The sequence below is a fragment of the Bos indicus x Bos taurus genome, chromosome 3 (assembly GCF_003369695.1).
Source record: "Bos indicus x Bos taurus breed Angus x Brahman F1 hybrid chromosome 3, Bos_hybrid_MaternalHap_v2.0, whole genome shotgun sequence".
In the NCBI taxonomy this organism is placed as follows: Eukaryota; Metazoa; Chordata; class Mammalia; order Artiodactyla; family Bovidae; genus Bos; species Bos indicus x Bos taurus.
Genome location: NC_040078.1, coordinates 83,672,804 through 83,687,813, shown reverse-complemented (window position 1 = coordinate 83,687,813; position 15,010 = coordinate 83,672,804). Strand labels below are relative to the sequence as shown.

General features: G+C 40.6%; 1 protein-coding gene across 4 annotated transcripts in view; it reads left to right on the top strand.

The window, feature by feature from the left end:
• Positions 1-9,606, top strand: part of PATJ (PATJ, crumbs cell polarity complex component) — a 385,743-nt gene extending 376,137 nt beyond the window's left edge. For 2 of the 4 annotated variants that reach the window (XM_027537066.1, XM_027537064.1), the window contains 2 exons: positions 2,298-2,439; positions 7,222-9,606. In XM_027537066.1, the coding sequence (XP_027392867.1) occupies positions 2,298-2,439; positions 7,222-7,368 (289 nt within the window). In that variant the 3' untranslated portion in view covers positions 7,369-9,606. The remainder of the gene's footprint in view (positions 1-2,297; positions 2,440-7,221) is intronic. The other 2 variants (XM_027537065.1, XM_027537067.1) reach the window with 2 other exon arrangements.
• The last annotated feature ends 5,404 nt before the right edge of the window (positions 9,607-15,010 follow it).

Sequence of the window (15,010 nt, the reverse complement as noted above, 5' to 3'; positions counted from 1 at the left end):
TTTCAAGCCGTAGTGGCCCTTTATTTAAAAAAGAAAATCAGGACCCTTGTGTGAAGAATAGTGTTCACGTAACACCCTTCAATGTGTTGTGGAATTGCAGAGGTGCCCTGTGACCCTGGGTCCTTTGCTATGATCCCACAGCTGCCAGCAGGCTGGGAACCACTAGCATAAAAGAATTTAAAGATCATTATAATCTGATCGCTGTTAATATTTGGAGGTTTTAATGTTTTTACTAGTCTTCTACATGAAAGTGTATTAAAACTAATAAGATGAATTGAAAGTGTGAGATAAATGGAAACAAACTCCATGTAGTGTTGTTAATGGAGGAGCAGAGCTGGTTTCCTCCTCTCCCCAAGAAAACAGCCTCTAATTGTGAATAGGCACAGTTACGAAGGTCTCTAAGGATTTGGTGGGCCCCAGGGGCTAGCTCTAAAACAATGGCTTTGGACTTCAAGGTTCCCACCTCAGTATCTTTGGAAATGGGGGCTGTGTTTAAAAGAGGAGACATGAATCAAGTTCATGTCTAGCCAGTGGGCTATTACTGAGAGTGCTTATAAGGCCACAAAGTGATGAGAGGTAGAGTCATATTCATGACATCATTACCATTCAGCCATAGGGGATAATATGTCATTATTTCAGCAGGTATTTATTGAGTGCCTTCCTAAGACACTGTAAAAGTGCTGGGTCCTGAGGACTCAAACTCAGAAACATAGGCGAAGGCATTGCCCCAGTTCTCAAGGAACTGCCAGAGAATTTAAAAAAAAAAAAAAAAAAACAGACCCATAAATCCATGGTTATAAAACAGTTGGTAAGTGCTGGAGAACCAAGTTCAATGAGAGAGAGAAGTAAGCACAGGGTCCTCTGAAACCATGGAAGAGAGACAACTCAACTAGGGAGTGTGCTTGGCACTAAATGCCTAAGCTGAGTTTTAGAATAATTGAAAAAAGCTGGAGTGTCATTGGAAACAGTTAATAATACATATGGCATAGACATTCAGAAATTACTATATATGCCTGCTGTAAACAACCAGTAGGTGCATCAGCAAACAGCCGGTGTCAGTGGGAAGCAGCTGAAAATTAAGCTTAAAATAAGCCAGGCAAAATCAAGGCAGAGGAGAGGAAGAGTGTTTGAGGCAGACAGCATATTCAGAGGTTGCTCGCATCCCAGGTTTGCAAATTTCTCTGAGTTTGCAAATGTCGCACGAATGGCTGCATTTATATTAGATGGTGCTGCCTCTCGGACAAGCATGCTGTTGCAAAACAAGTGATACTGCCAGGATACACAGACAAACTCCTGCAAAATAAGACAACAGGACCCAGGGTGCTGGAACTCCTTTAGGTTTTTACCCTTTCGACAACTACATACAGGAATAAGAAACTGGCGTTAGTTAAGCGTAACTCCTTGTGAACCCACACAGGTAATTTAATTTTTAGCTGTGTTGTTTCTGAGAGAGATGACTTCCACACTGGACGAAGCTTTGGCAATCTAAATGATACATTTGAAACAAATGTTCTTTACCCGGTTTGCTTCACCTTGATTTCTCTCTTCTAGATTTCAGGTCTCATTTACAAAGTCATGATCCCGAGGTTGTGACAGGCACAGTGCTTCGTGCTGGGAATACTCAGAGGGCAGAGCCTTAAGGAGTTTTTAGGCTGGTAGAGGAGAAGGACGGTTAAGGAATGATGGTGCAGTATGGCAAGTGCTGTATGGAAATGTAGACCAAGTACAGAGGGAGCACAGAGAAGCTTGGGGTGAATGCTTTCAAAGGCACCAGGGAAGATTAGAATTGGGTTTTGAAGAATGATTTCCCACTCTCCGTGAAAGGGGGATCACTTGTGGTGAGGATGTTCAGACAGAAAAAGAGCAGCCATCCCTCAGCTCTTGGGTTGACATCACCTGTTCAGAAGTCCACCTGCAGACTGTGGAGTACAGCAAGCTCAGGTGATATCCTGCCTCTCCATCTCCACGCACGTTCGTCACAGATGGAAAGACAGTTCTGTTCAGCTTTAAACAGTAATTTTAAAAGTTAAAGCCTAAGCCAATAGAAGAGTACTTTGACAACTTCAGCATCATGACTTTATTTTGTAATTAAAAACAGTGGGTTTTATGAAAGAGAAGCCTCTAAAACATCCAGAATTTTGGCATAATATAGGAAATTCAAAATAAGTTTCTAGACTGCTGACAATTTGATTTGATAAACTGACCTTCATTGTTTCGCAGTATGAAAGTCTCTCTCAAATCTGTGTTCTTCCATGCAAATGAAATTCCCTCTCGATATCTATTCTTGAATTAAACAGCGTGCATTGTGTTTTCAGAACACCTCCACCTAAGATTATTACTTTGGAGAAAGGCTCTGAAGGATTGGGGTTTAGTATTGTAGGGGGTTTTGGAAGTCCCCATGGAGACCTGCCAATTTATGTCAAGACTATATTTGCAAAGGTATCTTTTTCCTTTTTACTGTACTTTTTTTGTTTTAATGAAACTTAGGTGAGATTTTTTTTTAAGTGTTTTGCTTTACTTCACCTTGACACCTGAATGCATGCATGTATGCTTGTTTCATTTTCATCGTATAGAAAATTCCTGCACCACACGAGTGCAAGAAGAATTCTTTTATTAAAGTGGAATCACGAGAAGTATAATATTCTTTGGACCCTTTTACAAAAGTAGATGCTAACAGATTTCAAAGAGTGTGTTCTTTCAACAACCAGTATAAGGAGCATGGCACACTCTCTGCAAAAGTTCTTTGGCCTTGAAAGTATTATTCTGGCTAGAACAAAGATTTAACTTTCTACTAAAGAAAGATAGCAGAGGGCCATGGCATAAAGCTTTGTACAAGCCTGGGATCAGTGCAGCATTAATGGCTGCCCATCACCAAAACCTCAGGTTGTTTTAGCTAAAGGTGGTTTTCTCTCTTCCAATAGTCTGCCAAGTACTTACAGGACAGCCCAGTGTGTTAGACTAAGCCTGGATAATGGTGTTTTTCAGGAGTTAAATAGTCAATTCATCCTACTTAATACACAGGTCATGGTGTGAATTTCGTTATTAAAGTTGGAATCTAAATTCATTATAAACTTTTAAGATCTCTGAAAAGTATTTAGTACTGATATTGCAACTTTATTCTTCAGTGCTTTTATCACAGTCATTTGTTTACTAATTGATCAAATTGCTTCCTAGTGCTTTATTTTCCTAAAGAAATAAAGGCCCTCAAAAAAGATATGATAGATTCTTTCTCTTTCTAGAAAGCTATGCTATACCCTACATACAAGTTTGCTTTTACCTGTGCAGATCTTATCACTTGTTAACTGGGTCTGTGATCTGACACAAGTCTTAATCCTTTGGCTTTTGCTTTTGGAACATGTTAGGCAGCTGCAGATTTCCACTCCTATTGCCATCTCACAAGATTGTCTGTTGAGGAGGCATGTTATTCCCAAACAGACAGCTGGTGATAGATAAAAAGGGAGAGGAAGGCAGATCAGAAACATTCTGGGACTTCCTTGATTGTTCAGTGGTTAAGACTCCGCACTTCCACCACAGGGGAATCAATCCCTGATTGGGGAACTAAGATCCCACATTCCACACGGTGTGGCCAAAAAAGGAATAGATTTTTTTTTTTTAATATTTTAAAAAAAGAAACATTCTGGATAACAGTGCTGTCCCCGACTGATAATCCCCAAAGAGGATAAACCACCTATAGACCCTCCTTTTCCTAAGATAACACTGTAAGTAGCTGTGATCATGATTCTTTGAGCAGGTTGTTATACGTTGCATTTAAAAGAGCCAGCTCTGGAGATAAGGACAATGGAAAGGTTGCACGGGGAGCCCCCACCTTTCAGCAAGTTCTGCCTGCCTGCCTTTGTCTCTGTAAAGTCCCTCCAGAATGTCTGTAAGCATCAGCTCCCTTCCTGCCTGTCTCTGGAGAAGTAAATGGCAACCCACTCCAGTATTCTTGCCTGGAAAATCCCATGGACAGAGGAACCTGGTAGGCTACAGTCCATGGGGTCGCAAAGAGTCAGACACGACTGAATGGCTTCATTTCCTACTGTAGAGTCAGACACGACTGAGTGGCTTCACTTCCTACCTGTGAGGACACAGGCTACCGTCCAGAGAGAGGACAGGTTAGCTCTAAGGTCTTTTGCCCTGGGGCCTAGTTCAGCAGTCTGTGCCTATCTATCCCTGTCTACATGTTCACGGAGACTGTGGAATGAGTCAGGTGCTGTTTCTCAGAACACCAGGACGTGCGTTGCTGGCAGATTTTTGAAAAGAAACTACTATCAAATCAAGGGGGACAAGATTAGTGTGAATAATGAACAGACTGAAGCTCACACAGAGTGCTCTTTTCACTGAAAGTGATCATTTAGAAAGCACCTACATAAGTAGTAACATTGTAATAAATATTGAAGATCCTTGGTATGTTTCATATTTTAAGGAATGGACCTTTTTGGTAAAGTGAGACACACATGAAATAAAAAACTCTGAACAGAAAAAAAAGTTCCCAAGTACTAGCTTAGTGAAAGTGAAGTAATCGCTCAGTCGTGTCCGGCTCTTAGCGACCCCGTGGACGGTAGCCCACCAGGCTCCTCCGTCCATGGGATTCTCCAGGCAAGAATACTGGAGTGGGTTGCCATTTCCTTCTCCAGGGGATCTTCCTGACCCAGGGATCGAACCCAGGTCTCCTGCATTGCAGGCAGACGCTTTAACCTCTGAGCCACCAGCGAAGCAGTACTAGTTTATAACCTACTTAATTCAGTGTCAGTAAAAAAAGATTCTAGTGCAGATTATCATTATTACTATTCATACAGTTTCATGGAGTTCATTATAATATATTTGATTTTTTGGCCACACCTCAAAGTTTGTGGAAGCTTAGTTCCCCAATCAGGGATTGAACCTGGGCCTCTAGCAATGAAAGTACAGAGTCCTAACCACTGGACCGCCAGGGAATTCCCTATGATAGGGTTTAATTTGATGATTCTTTTTTTATTTATCAGAGTGAACTAATATATCATAATATAAAAGTTTTCTATAATCAATAAAATAAAAGCTAGCAAAAGAGTTCTTTTAAAGTGAACTCTTTCTACAACAGATTTTGACACCAAGCTAAAGATTCCCCCCATAGGACTCTTGAAGCTCTAAGAACTATAGCTATATGTTTTCTATTTTTTTTTTTAAACTCTGAACATATGTTCTATAAAATATTTATCTCTGATTCAGGTTTCTAGATCTCGGATGTCCACAGGGTGTGGGTTATTATGTGACCTTTTTGGTGTCCTGTGCATCTTTTAACAGTTCTCTTGCTCAACTAAGAAATTAATTTGGCCCACCTAGGTCTTTTTTTTTCCCCCTCCAAAAGTAGGAAGCCTTACAGGTTCTTAGGGCGTATAGGATTTGCAAGGCTTAGTCGGTCTGATTAACAGGCTGTCAGGGCCTTCCGTTTTCTTTCAGGTGTTTGATTGAAAACTTCAAAATCAAAACCAGCTTTTGGTCTTAGTCCCATCAACAGCCTAATTTTACCATAAACCAACATGAGATTGGCCTAAAGACTTCAGTAACCCTGAGAATCGAGGGAGCAGTTTTTTTGAAGCCTGTGAAATCAGAAAACATGAGTTTGATCATCATTCATTTCATTATACTACCACAATTGTGCAGATACCCTGTGCCATACACTTACCATACACTTGCCATACACTTTGGAACAGGCCAAAAGGTAGCTGTTTGAGCCCATTTTACAGCATTAGGGAAGGCGAAGCGACCGAGCTGAGACACCGCAAAAGGATAAGGCCATGTGTCCTAGCTCGATCAAAGTCAGTCTGTGAGCCATTTATTTCTTCCTTCCCTTGTTTTGCCTATAGATACCACACTGATAAAATAGCAGAGGAGATACAGGTCAGTGTAATTATCAAGTAAACACAGCAACACCTGAAACTGTACACATCCTAGAAAGTTGAAAAACCATCCTTTTTCCATTGGTGAAAATGAAAACTTGAAGAGCTTAATATGCTTTTTAAAAAAGTAATTACACAGGTATTAGAGTTTACTGAAGCCCTTAAATCTCAGCATGTAAAATTTATTTAAATCAAGTTAGATTTATCCATACACACTTTCTTAAAAAGAAAAAAAAATGAATAAAGGTGCAAATAGATCTTGGTATATTCCCCCCAGTATAATCCTGGTTTTGAGTTTTCTTTATGACACCTTTATACAGGAATTCCACCCTTGTCATGGCTTTGAAATTCTAGGTAATTCTACCAGGTCAGGATCTCTACACTGTGGGACACAGTTTCCTGGAGTGTCAGTGCCTCTTAGCTTGGCTTCTGCAGGAGTCAATCAGGGACCAGGTGCCTGCATGCCTTGATTAATTTCCCCATAATTCAAAATCATGTAGAGTACTCCTTTGGCATGTACTTTTCAAAGAATTCTCAAAATTACCCTCGCAGATGGAGAAAGCTTCCTGTGAATCATTTTCTATGTCTTGTCTTTCTTCACTCATCTGAAGTATTTCTAATAATATCATGATGTTTTTGATCCTCAGCTTTAGAATGAAAAAAAGCCCAAGTTTCACTTGCTTTGTGCCATGCTGAAGAGCCCTGTATGACTGAATATGTAATGAAAGTAATCATTTAGAAACTTGTTTAGGTGGATCAAAGATAAAGCTGACAGTTTTGAATATGATATTGTAAAATTTTAGAAATGCTCCACTTCTGTGTATTTATATATAGGACAGTTTTATTGAGATCTAATTCACATACCATACAGTTCACCCATTTAGAGGCTATAGTCACTTTTGATAGATCACTACAGTGCTGAGAGCTTTTCAATATAATGGAACCTTGTATGATGATGGTGTTGGCAATAAAACTAACACCAGATTCACTTCTGCCTTTGTATGCTACATATTCATGAAGATGACATGATATGACAGTCAGATTCCATTCAGTACTGAGCATTGAAATAAGGTCCTACTTGTATTAAAAAAAAAAAAAAGTGAATGTCAGGACATTTCTAGTAGTATATTATGTAAACAATGCATAATTATAATTATTATTCGACCTTAGGTCAAATAACATCCTATATTTTTCTTAGTTTTCTTAATTTAAAAACATTACCTAGAAATCATTTTAATTGGTAGTTTTAAAAGTTTTCTTTTAATATGCACACCATAATATTAATATTATTTGAATATTCATTGCTTCACCCTGGTTAAATTGGAATGTTTCTTATTTGTAGGGAGCAGCTGCAGATGATGGCCGATTGAAGCGAGGTGATCAGATTTTAGCTGTTAATGGCGAGACTCTGGAAGGTGTTACACATGAGGAAGCTGTGGCCATTCTGAAACGCCAGAGAGGGACTGTAGTCTTAACTGTGCTATCCTGAGCCTTGGGTCACAATCACAAGGTAGATGTGGTTGTAGAATATTCACAGGAAAACAAAGTTTTGAGAAAGAATAAAACCCAGCCTCAACTAAAACCCATCTCCATCCTTACTGTCCCAACCTCTCTGCTCAGGAAGGATGGCCTGGGTTTCACATGAATTTCCCATGTCAACAATAATGTTTCCCAGCATTTCTCATCTCTTGCTGAGGTTAATTTCCAACAGCTGAGTCTTATGCATTTTGCGTTTAACATCAGTGTTTATCAACTAGTAGTAAATGGTTCTGATTATATTTGCTTAAACGGAAGTTAACAACCTCTCATTCCTTATGGTCTTCTCTCCCCATCCTGACTCATATGGAGGCTGAGCAGCAACCAGATCACATCCGATGAACAGAAACAAATGTTAAGCAACTTGTCATCTCACTCCTGATTTACGTCTGCTAATTGTCTCTTCAAATACGCCAGAAAACATTAGCAGTGTAATTAACTTAGCAGTGATCCCCATGATGAAAAAGCAAATTCTCCTGTGGGAAATTACTGTGCTCTTTTCTGTACGACTTATCGTCAAATAAGTCTCGAATTCATTTCTCTGGATAGATCTTTATAAGTTAGTCATTGGTGATTATGATGAGCCAATTTGCAGACTGTAATCTAAAAATTTTGAACGGCTTTCTAATTGTTTTCTTAGCTACATAATTGCATACCACTGAGCAAATGTACCTTCTTCTCAGCAGAAACAGTTAGCATCCATGTTCTGAATTCTAACAATGCTAAGTTATGTTCAAGTCTTGGAAGTTCATCTGGAGTTAATGGCATCTCAGTGGGCAGGCATCATTCCTACCCCTCAGGCTTCAGATGAGGAGCTGGAAGTCCCAGAACCACTGCAGAGATCATCAAGTTTTTACTAAAGTAAACCCAGTTCTGGATGGCCTTGGCATTGTGCAAAGTGAAGTGACAAATTTCAGCATCCCTCTCCTTGTCTCCATACCTGTCAGTGTAGCAGCACAGTCAGTAGGAACGTAGATAGAGCAATGCACTTAGCCACAGAGTGACTGAGCAAATGAACTGAGTCTCAGAATCAGTCATGGCTCCTTGGTGAATGTTTTCTGGTCTCCAGGGAGCCTCACATGTGCTGCAGTGTGCATGCTAAGAAAGTAACTACAGCAGAAAATACAAGAATACTTTTCAAGTTGGTTAGGGCCTTCTTTTTCAGGTGTTAGCAGGAAAAGGGGGGAGATGCTTATCTGTGAATGTTACAGGTTCTTCTGTAAAAAATGCACCACAAAAGATGAGTACCAGGATGAGCAATAGAAGTAGTGTGGCATTATTTGATGAAAACACAGTGCTGCAAATGGTTCACAATAATGATAAATATAATGGGCTCTAATTTAAATGTTATTTAATAATATAGATTTTAATTGAGAATTATCTTTTAGTAGAGGTAATCACAAAGTGCATTAACTCTTGTTGGAATATTTTGTGGCTATTCCCAAGTATAGAGTGCCTAAATTTTATGTTGAAAATGTCTTTCATGACTGGTATTAAGTTTTCTGAAATTACACATGGCTTTTGAAATTTTTATTGTATCCCAACATACGCAGTGTTATTAGAAATTGTCTTTCAGTGCATGAGAACCTAACAGAACCTAACGTCCTATGTTAATTGTATCTGCAAGAACACCTCAAGCATCTAAGAAGAAATAAAGCCCAAATAAAACTTGAAAATGCACCTTAAAATATATATATATATATATACTTTTAAAATGTGATTCTGCTTGATTTTGATGGAATGACCATTAAATAGACATTTTTAAGTAATATACCATTGTTGTGTTTCTTTACACATTACCCTTTTACGACATGCTACTAAAAGTCTCTTGATAAAGGAATTGTGGTGCTTGATGCTCCTTGCAGTGAATTGATATAACTAGTGCTTCTCATAACTGATTCTGTCTCTGCTTGCATGACTAGTAAATAACTGCCTTCCTAAAACCTTTTTTTTTTTCCCCACCAGAACTTACCAACAAGCTAAGAGAATATGAAGATGTGAATTTGTGAAAGGAGTAGTTCTCTCATAGCCACATATATTGTTACAGCCTCATCATTTGGGCCATTTGAGTGTAGTAATGATCAGTATTTAGAAATAGCATGAGAGGGAAGTAAACCAGGAAAGATAAAACTCCTTAATGTTTGTGTATGAGATGTTTCCAAAAATGCTAAATAAATATAGTTGCCAAGGAGTAAATGGAGTTTAATTGTATATGAAAAAGTTTAATTCCTGCATCTAATATTGTGTTTTTATCAGCTCTTTTGTTCCCTAATAGAAAAAGGATCAACTTTTCACAAACTTTTCCAGTGTCCTATTATAATCTAGGATCCATTAATAGGTATCTCATATTAATTGCCAGTGTGTTATCAGGCATTAGAAGAGATGCTTTACAAAGGAGAGCATATAGCAATCCAGAAGGTGAGTCTCAGCATCACACTGCCTGAGTTTGAATCTTGACTTCGTAGTCATGTGACCTTGTCCAAGTTAGGTTCTTTAATTATAAAGGGAGAGTGGAGGGGATTCTCAGCACTACAGTGAACCAAATTCAAGTAGAATTCTTAAATCTAGTGCCTGGAGTGGATATTCCTTCCCTTCTCTAGGGGATCTTCCCAACCCAGGGATTGAATCCAGTTCTCCTGCACTACAGGCAGATTCTTTAGTGTCTGAGTCACCAGGGAAGCCCATAGTAAGTACTACATAAATATTAACAATAAACTATTTTCAATACCGTTTATGGAGGTGGTCTGAAATTTGACACGTACTGGAAATTAGTGGTTTCTATCATTAATGACGTTTGAAAAAAAAATTTTTTTTTTCTGAAGGTGGCTTAGTTCTGAATTGTTGCCCCAAATCAGATAGCAGAGTGTTTAACTGATTATAATGGTGTAAGCTTAAGTAACTAGAACTTGTGTTATCAAAATGCTAAAACCAAAGCTTCCAGCATCAACCATGCCACTGGAATATACCTGGGATGGGGAGTAATACCAACTCCGTACGCCTGTCACCCACCTCCAGAACCAGGCAAGGCACTTCAATTACCATCAGCCCTCCGCAAGGAATTTTGACCTGGTATGTACCTTCATTCCAAGAATTTGGAGTTGTAAACTATTGTTTTACTAACCTAGCCACATTCCCTTTTTCCCCTTGCTTCACACCCATCCATTGTCAAAGAAGTCAGCCTCCCCCATCAGATGACAAACTTCTTTGAAAACAGGGACTAAGTCCCATTCACCTTCATGTTAATTTCATCTGGTGTACTTTTCAAATTTTATATGTCCCATCTTAAAATATTTTATTTGGGTCTTTTAAAATGTTTTCCATTTCCCTCTTTATGTTCATGTTTTCCTCTACATCAGAAGTCAGCAAACTTAATGTGAAGAACCAGGTAATATTGATATTTTAGGTTTGTCAGGCCTTTGCAGTCCTTGTCATAACTACTCAACTTTGAGTACTTCCCTCGTGGTCCAGTGGTTAAGAATCTGCCTGCCAATGCAGGGGACATGGGCTTCACTCCCTGGTCTGGGAAGATCCCACATGCTGTGGGACAACTAAACCCATGTGCCACAACTACTGAGCCTATGCACTAGAGCCCAAGCTCCGCAACGGGAGAAGCTACCACAATAAAAACCTGGGCACCCCAACTAAGAGGAGCACCCACTCTCTGCACCTGGAGAAGGCCCTTGTGCTGCAATGAAGACCCAACACAGCCAAAAACAATAAATATATAACTACCCAACTTTGCCATTATAGCATGGAAGCAGCAATGGACAATACATAAATTAACAAGTTGGCTGTGTTCTAATAAAGCTTTATTTACACACACGGGAAATAAGCCAAATTTGGCCCGTAGGCTGTACTTTGCCCCTGCTTTATATATGTGAATATACTTTAAGACTATAGTAATTAAGAGCCTTATCTACTATAGTATTCCATCTTTGCTATACCTGGAGCTCTTTCTATTGACTGAATTAGCTTTCCTGATTATGAAAGGGTCTTCTCTTTTGGCTTCTTTGCATGTCTGGTAATTTTTTATTGGATGCCAAGTATTGTAAAATCTACATTGCTGTAGATGGATTCCATTGCATTCCTTGAAACAGCAGTGGACTGTGCGGTTGTGCAATTATGTTAACTCGTGCTTAGTTTGGTCCTTTTAAGTCTTATTTTTAGGCTTTCTTAGGGAGGTCTAATGCAACTGTTAGGGCTCATTTTGTCCCACTATTAAGGCATTATTCTAAAATTTCTACCCAATGCCTGTACACTATGCGTTCTTTCCACTGTGACAGATTGAAACTGTCCAGAGCCGTGTCTGAACTCCACGTGGTTCTTTCCTGGCCTTGAAGCGTTCCCTCTCATGCATGTGCAGATTCATATTCCAACCAAGACTTTAGGGGTCCCTCTGCAGGGCTCTGTAGCCCTCCACGCAGCTCCCTCCTAACAGCTCTCTGCCTTACAGCTCACCCACCCTGGCCTCCCTGAGCTTTGATCTCTCTCTGCTACTCATGGAGTCTCTTTGGTTCCCCTTTCCTTGGTTGTAGCCTGGGTACTGCCTCCAGGCAGTCAGCTGGGGCCCTTGTAGCCCTTCCCTTGTTTCCCTTCTATTGGGCATTAAAATCCAGTGCAGCCTGTTGTCCAGTGTCTGGAAACTGTTGTTTCATGTGTTAATGTCCACTCTTCTAGTTGTCTACTACAGCAAGTGGGCAGTTCCCATAGGATTTAATTTATGGCAAAAGTCCTGTATCCTTGACCTAATCAAAAGGATTTAAGATGTTAATAAGAATCAATTTCTCACAGAATGATGAATCAATCTTCTATAATCTTTTGCACTTAAAGAAGTGCTCTCCCTGTAGGCCCCCTTTGTTTCTCCCAGTTTCTAGAATCAACAGCCCATTTGACTCAGTCCTTGGGTTGCTTCTCCCACCCATGTCCAGGTGAGCTAGGTAGATCTCTCTTTAGAAGCACATTTGATAAGGATCGGGATTCCCACCATCTTTTCTTAGGAGATGGAGCCACATCACCTTTCCTTACAGCGCTGGATTTCAAACTTTATAAGAAGTGGAAACTTTCTGTCCCCAATTCCCCTCCCCAATTTTATACTTTATTTATACTCCTATTTTCCTATTAAAGTCAACCAGAATAGTGACACTTTTTTGAACACACAATTTTAAATTTGGGTAATAGTTCCAGTTTTATGTCAGCCTCGTGCAAATGTTAAATGTTTGACAGCTTGACTCTCAAACTTCAGATTCTCTATATTTAAGTAAAGATGAAAAAAGAAACATTTCACTGTCTGCATAACACCAAGATAAACTTAAATTTGGAAGACGTGTGTGTGTGTGAGAGAGAGTCCCTAACCTCCACCCATTTTGAGCAGCGCTTCCATTTCCAGTCACTTTAAGGAGGAAGAAGCTGTTTTGATCTTGGGTCCCTGAGATGCTGCTGTCAAGTTTCAACGCCTGTGCTGGCAAAGTTAATATAGGAGAAAATATGTTTTTCTGATCCTCCTTCTAGAATCAGATTTTAGAAATTGTGGCCACCTCAAAATTGGTTCCCAGGCCAGAATACTTAAGTGAGTTGCCATTTCCTTTTCCAGGGGATCTTCTCAACCCAGGGGTTGAACCCATGTCTCCTGCATTACAGGTAAATTCTTTGCTGCTGAGCTATCAGGGAACATTTAAATCAGTAGACTTTGACTTAGCACATTGCCTTCTGTAACATGGGTGGGCCTCGTTCAATCAGTTGAAGGCCTGAGTAGAATAAAAAGTCTGGCCTCTCTGAGCAGGAAATTCTCCTTCAGCTTTCAGAGACCATCTGCACCATTGACTCTCCTGGGTTGTGAGCCTGATATCCATAATTGCATGAGCCAGTTCCTTATAATAAATCTTTTATGCACGCACATACACAGACACACACAGCCTATTGGTTCTATTTCTCTGGAAAACCCTGGCCAATGTGATGTCAGACAGGAAATTTCTATTTTCTTTTTTTTTTTTTTTTTATTTTATTTTTAAACTTTACATAATTGTATTAGTTTTGCCAAATATCAAAATGAATCCGCCACAGGTATACACGTGCTCCCCATCCTGAACCCTCCTCCCTCCTCCCTCCGCACACCATCCCTCTGGGTTGTCCCAGTGCACCAGCCCCAAGCATCCAGTATCGTGCATTGAACCTGGACTGGTGACTCGTTTCATACATGATATTTTACATGTTTCAGTGCCATTCTCCCAAATCTTCCCACCCTCTCCCTCTCCCACAGAGTCCATAAGACTGTTCTATACATCAGTGTCTCTTTTGCTGTCTCGGTACGAGGAAATTTCTATTTTCAACCTTTGAAAACAGGTGAATCCCATTCTTCAGGGAGTGAGGCCTGTAGGAACCCATATTCACACAGTTATCCTGAAGTTCCTAGAAAAACAAGTTTCTGGAGTTGAGTGGTGGGTACCCTTCACTCCATCACCATCTCTTCTGCTCTCCCAGGAGAGGAATGCCGAGCCCAAGCTCTCCTGCAATGCTGCTCAAGGTTTAAGCACGGACAGGCAGCAGCTGCATCAGCTGGGAGAGAATTCCGAAGTGCACCCTGCCCTGGACCCACTGAATTAGAGTCTCTGGGGTGGGGCCCAGAATGCTGTGTTTTAGCAGACTCCCACTGGATTCATTCACACAAAAGTTAGAGAAACACTAGGTCAGAGTTCTCTCCTCCCTTTCCCTTCCGGTCTGTGGTCAGTTAACAATTGCCGAATTGTTTTTGGTAAATATGCTGTTGCTGCTAAGTCGCTTCAGTCGTGTCCGACTCTGTGCAACCGCATAGACGGCAGCCCACCAGGCTTCCCGTCCCTGAGATTCTCCAGGCAAAAACACTGGAGTGGGTTGCCATTTCCTTCTCCAATGCATGAAAATGAAAAGTGAAAGGGAAGTCGCTCAGTCGTGTCTGACTCTAGTGACCCCATGGTCTGCAGCCTACCAGGCTCCTTCATCCATGGGATTTTCTAGGCAAAAGTACTGGAGTGGGGTGCCATTGCCTTCTCCTTTGGTAAATATAAGTGGCCTCCAACTGTTAGAGGCAGACAGGAAAGCAGGCCGCCTCCCTCACCACCTTGCTATCTGAGGCATGCTCCACTGACAGCAAATTGGCCTGAGTCAGCCACCTGCATAAACATTCTTCAGCGGGCACGCAACACACAAGCCCTACCTGTTCGGAAAGTTTGGTGAGCTACCCTATGTCTTTTTAGGCCACTGGTTCCTAACTTTGCCTGTACATTCAAATCACCTGGGGATATTTTAAATACCCAGTGCTTGGGCTACAGCTTCCCAGGTGGCTCAGTGGTAAAGAATTCATCTGCCAATGCAGTAGATACAGGAGATGCTGGTTCGATCCCTGGGTCATGAAGATCTCCTGTTGTTTCCAGTATTCTTGCCTGGGAAATCCCATGGACAGAGAAGCCTGGTGGGTTGCAGTCCATGGGGTTGCAAAGAGTTGGACACGACTGACTGAGCATGCATACCACACGGGGCATGGGGACAGAGGGGAAAAAGGTGAGATCCAAGAATTTTTTTAAAAAGCTCCACACAGGGATTCTTATAACCCTGCAGACAAG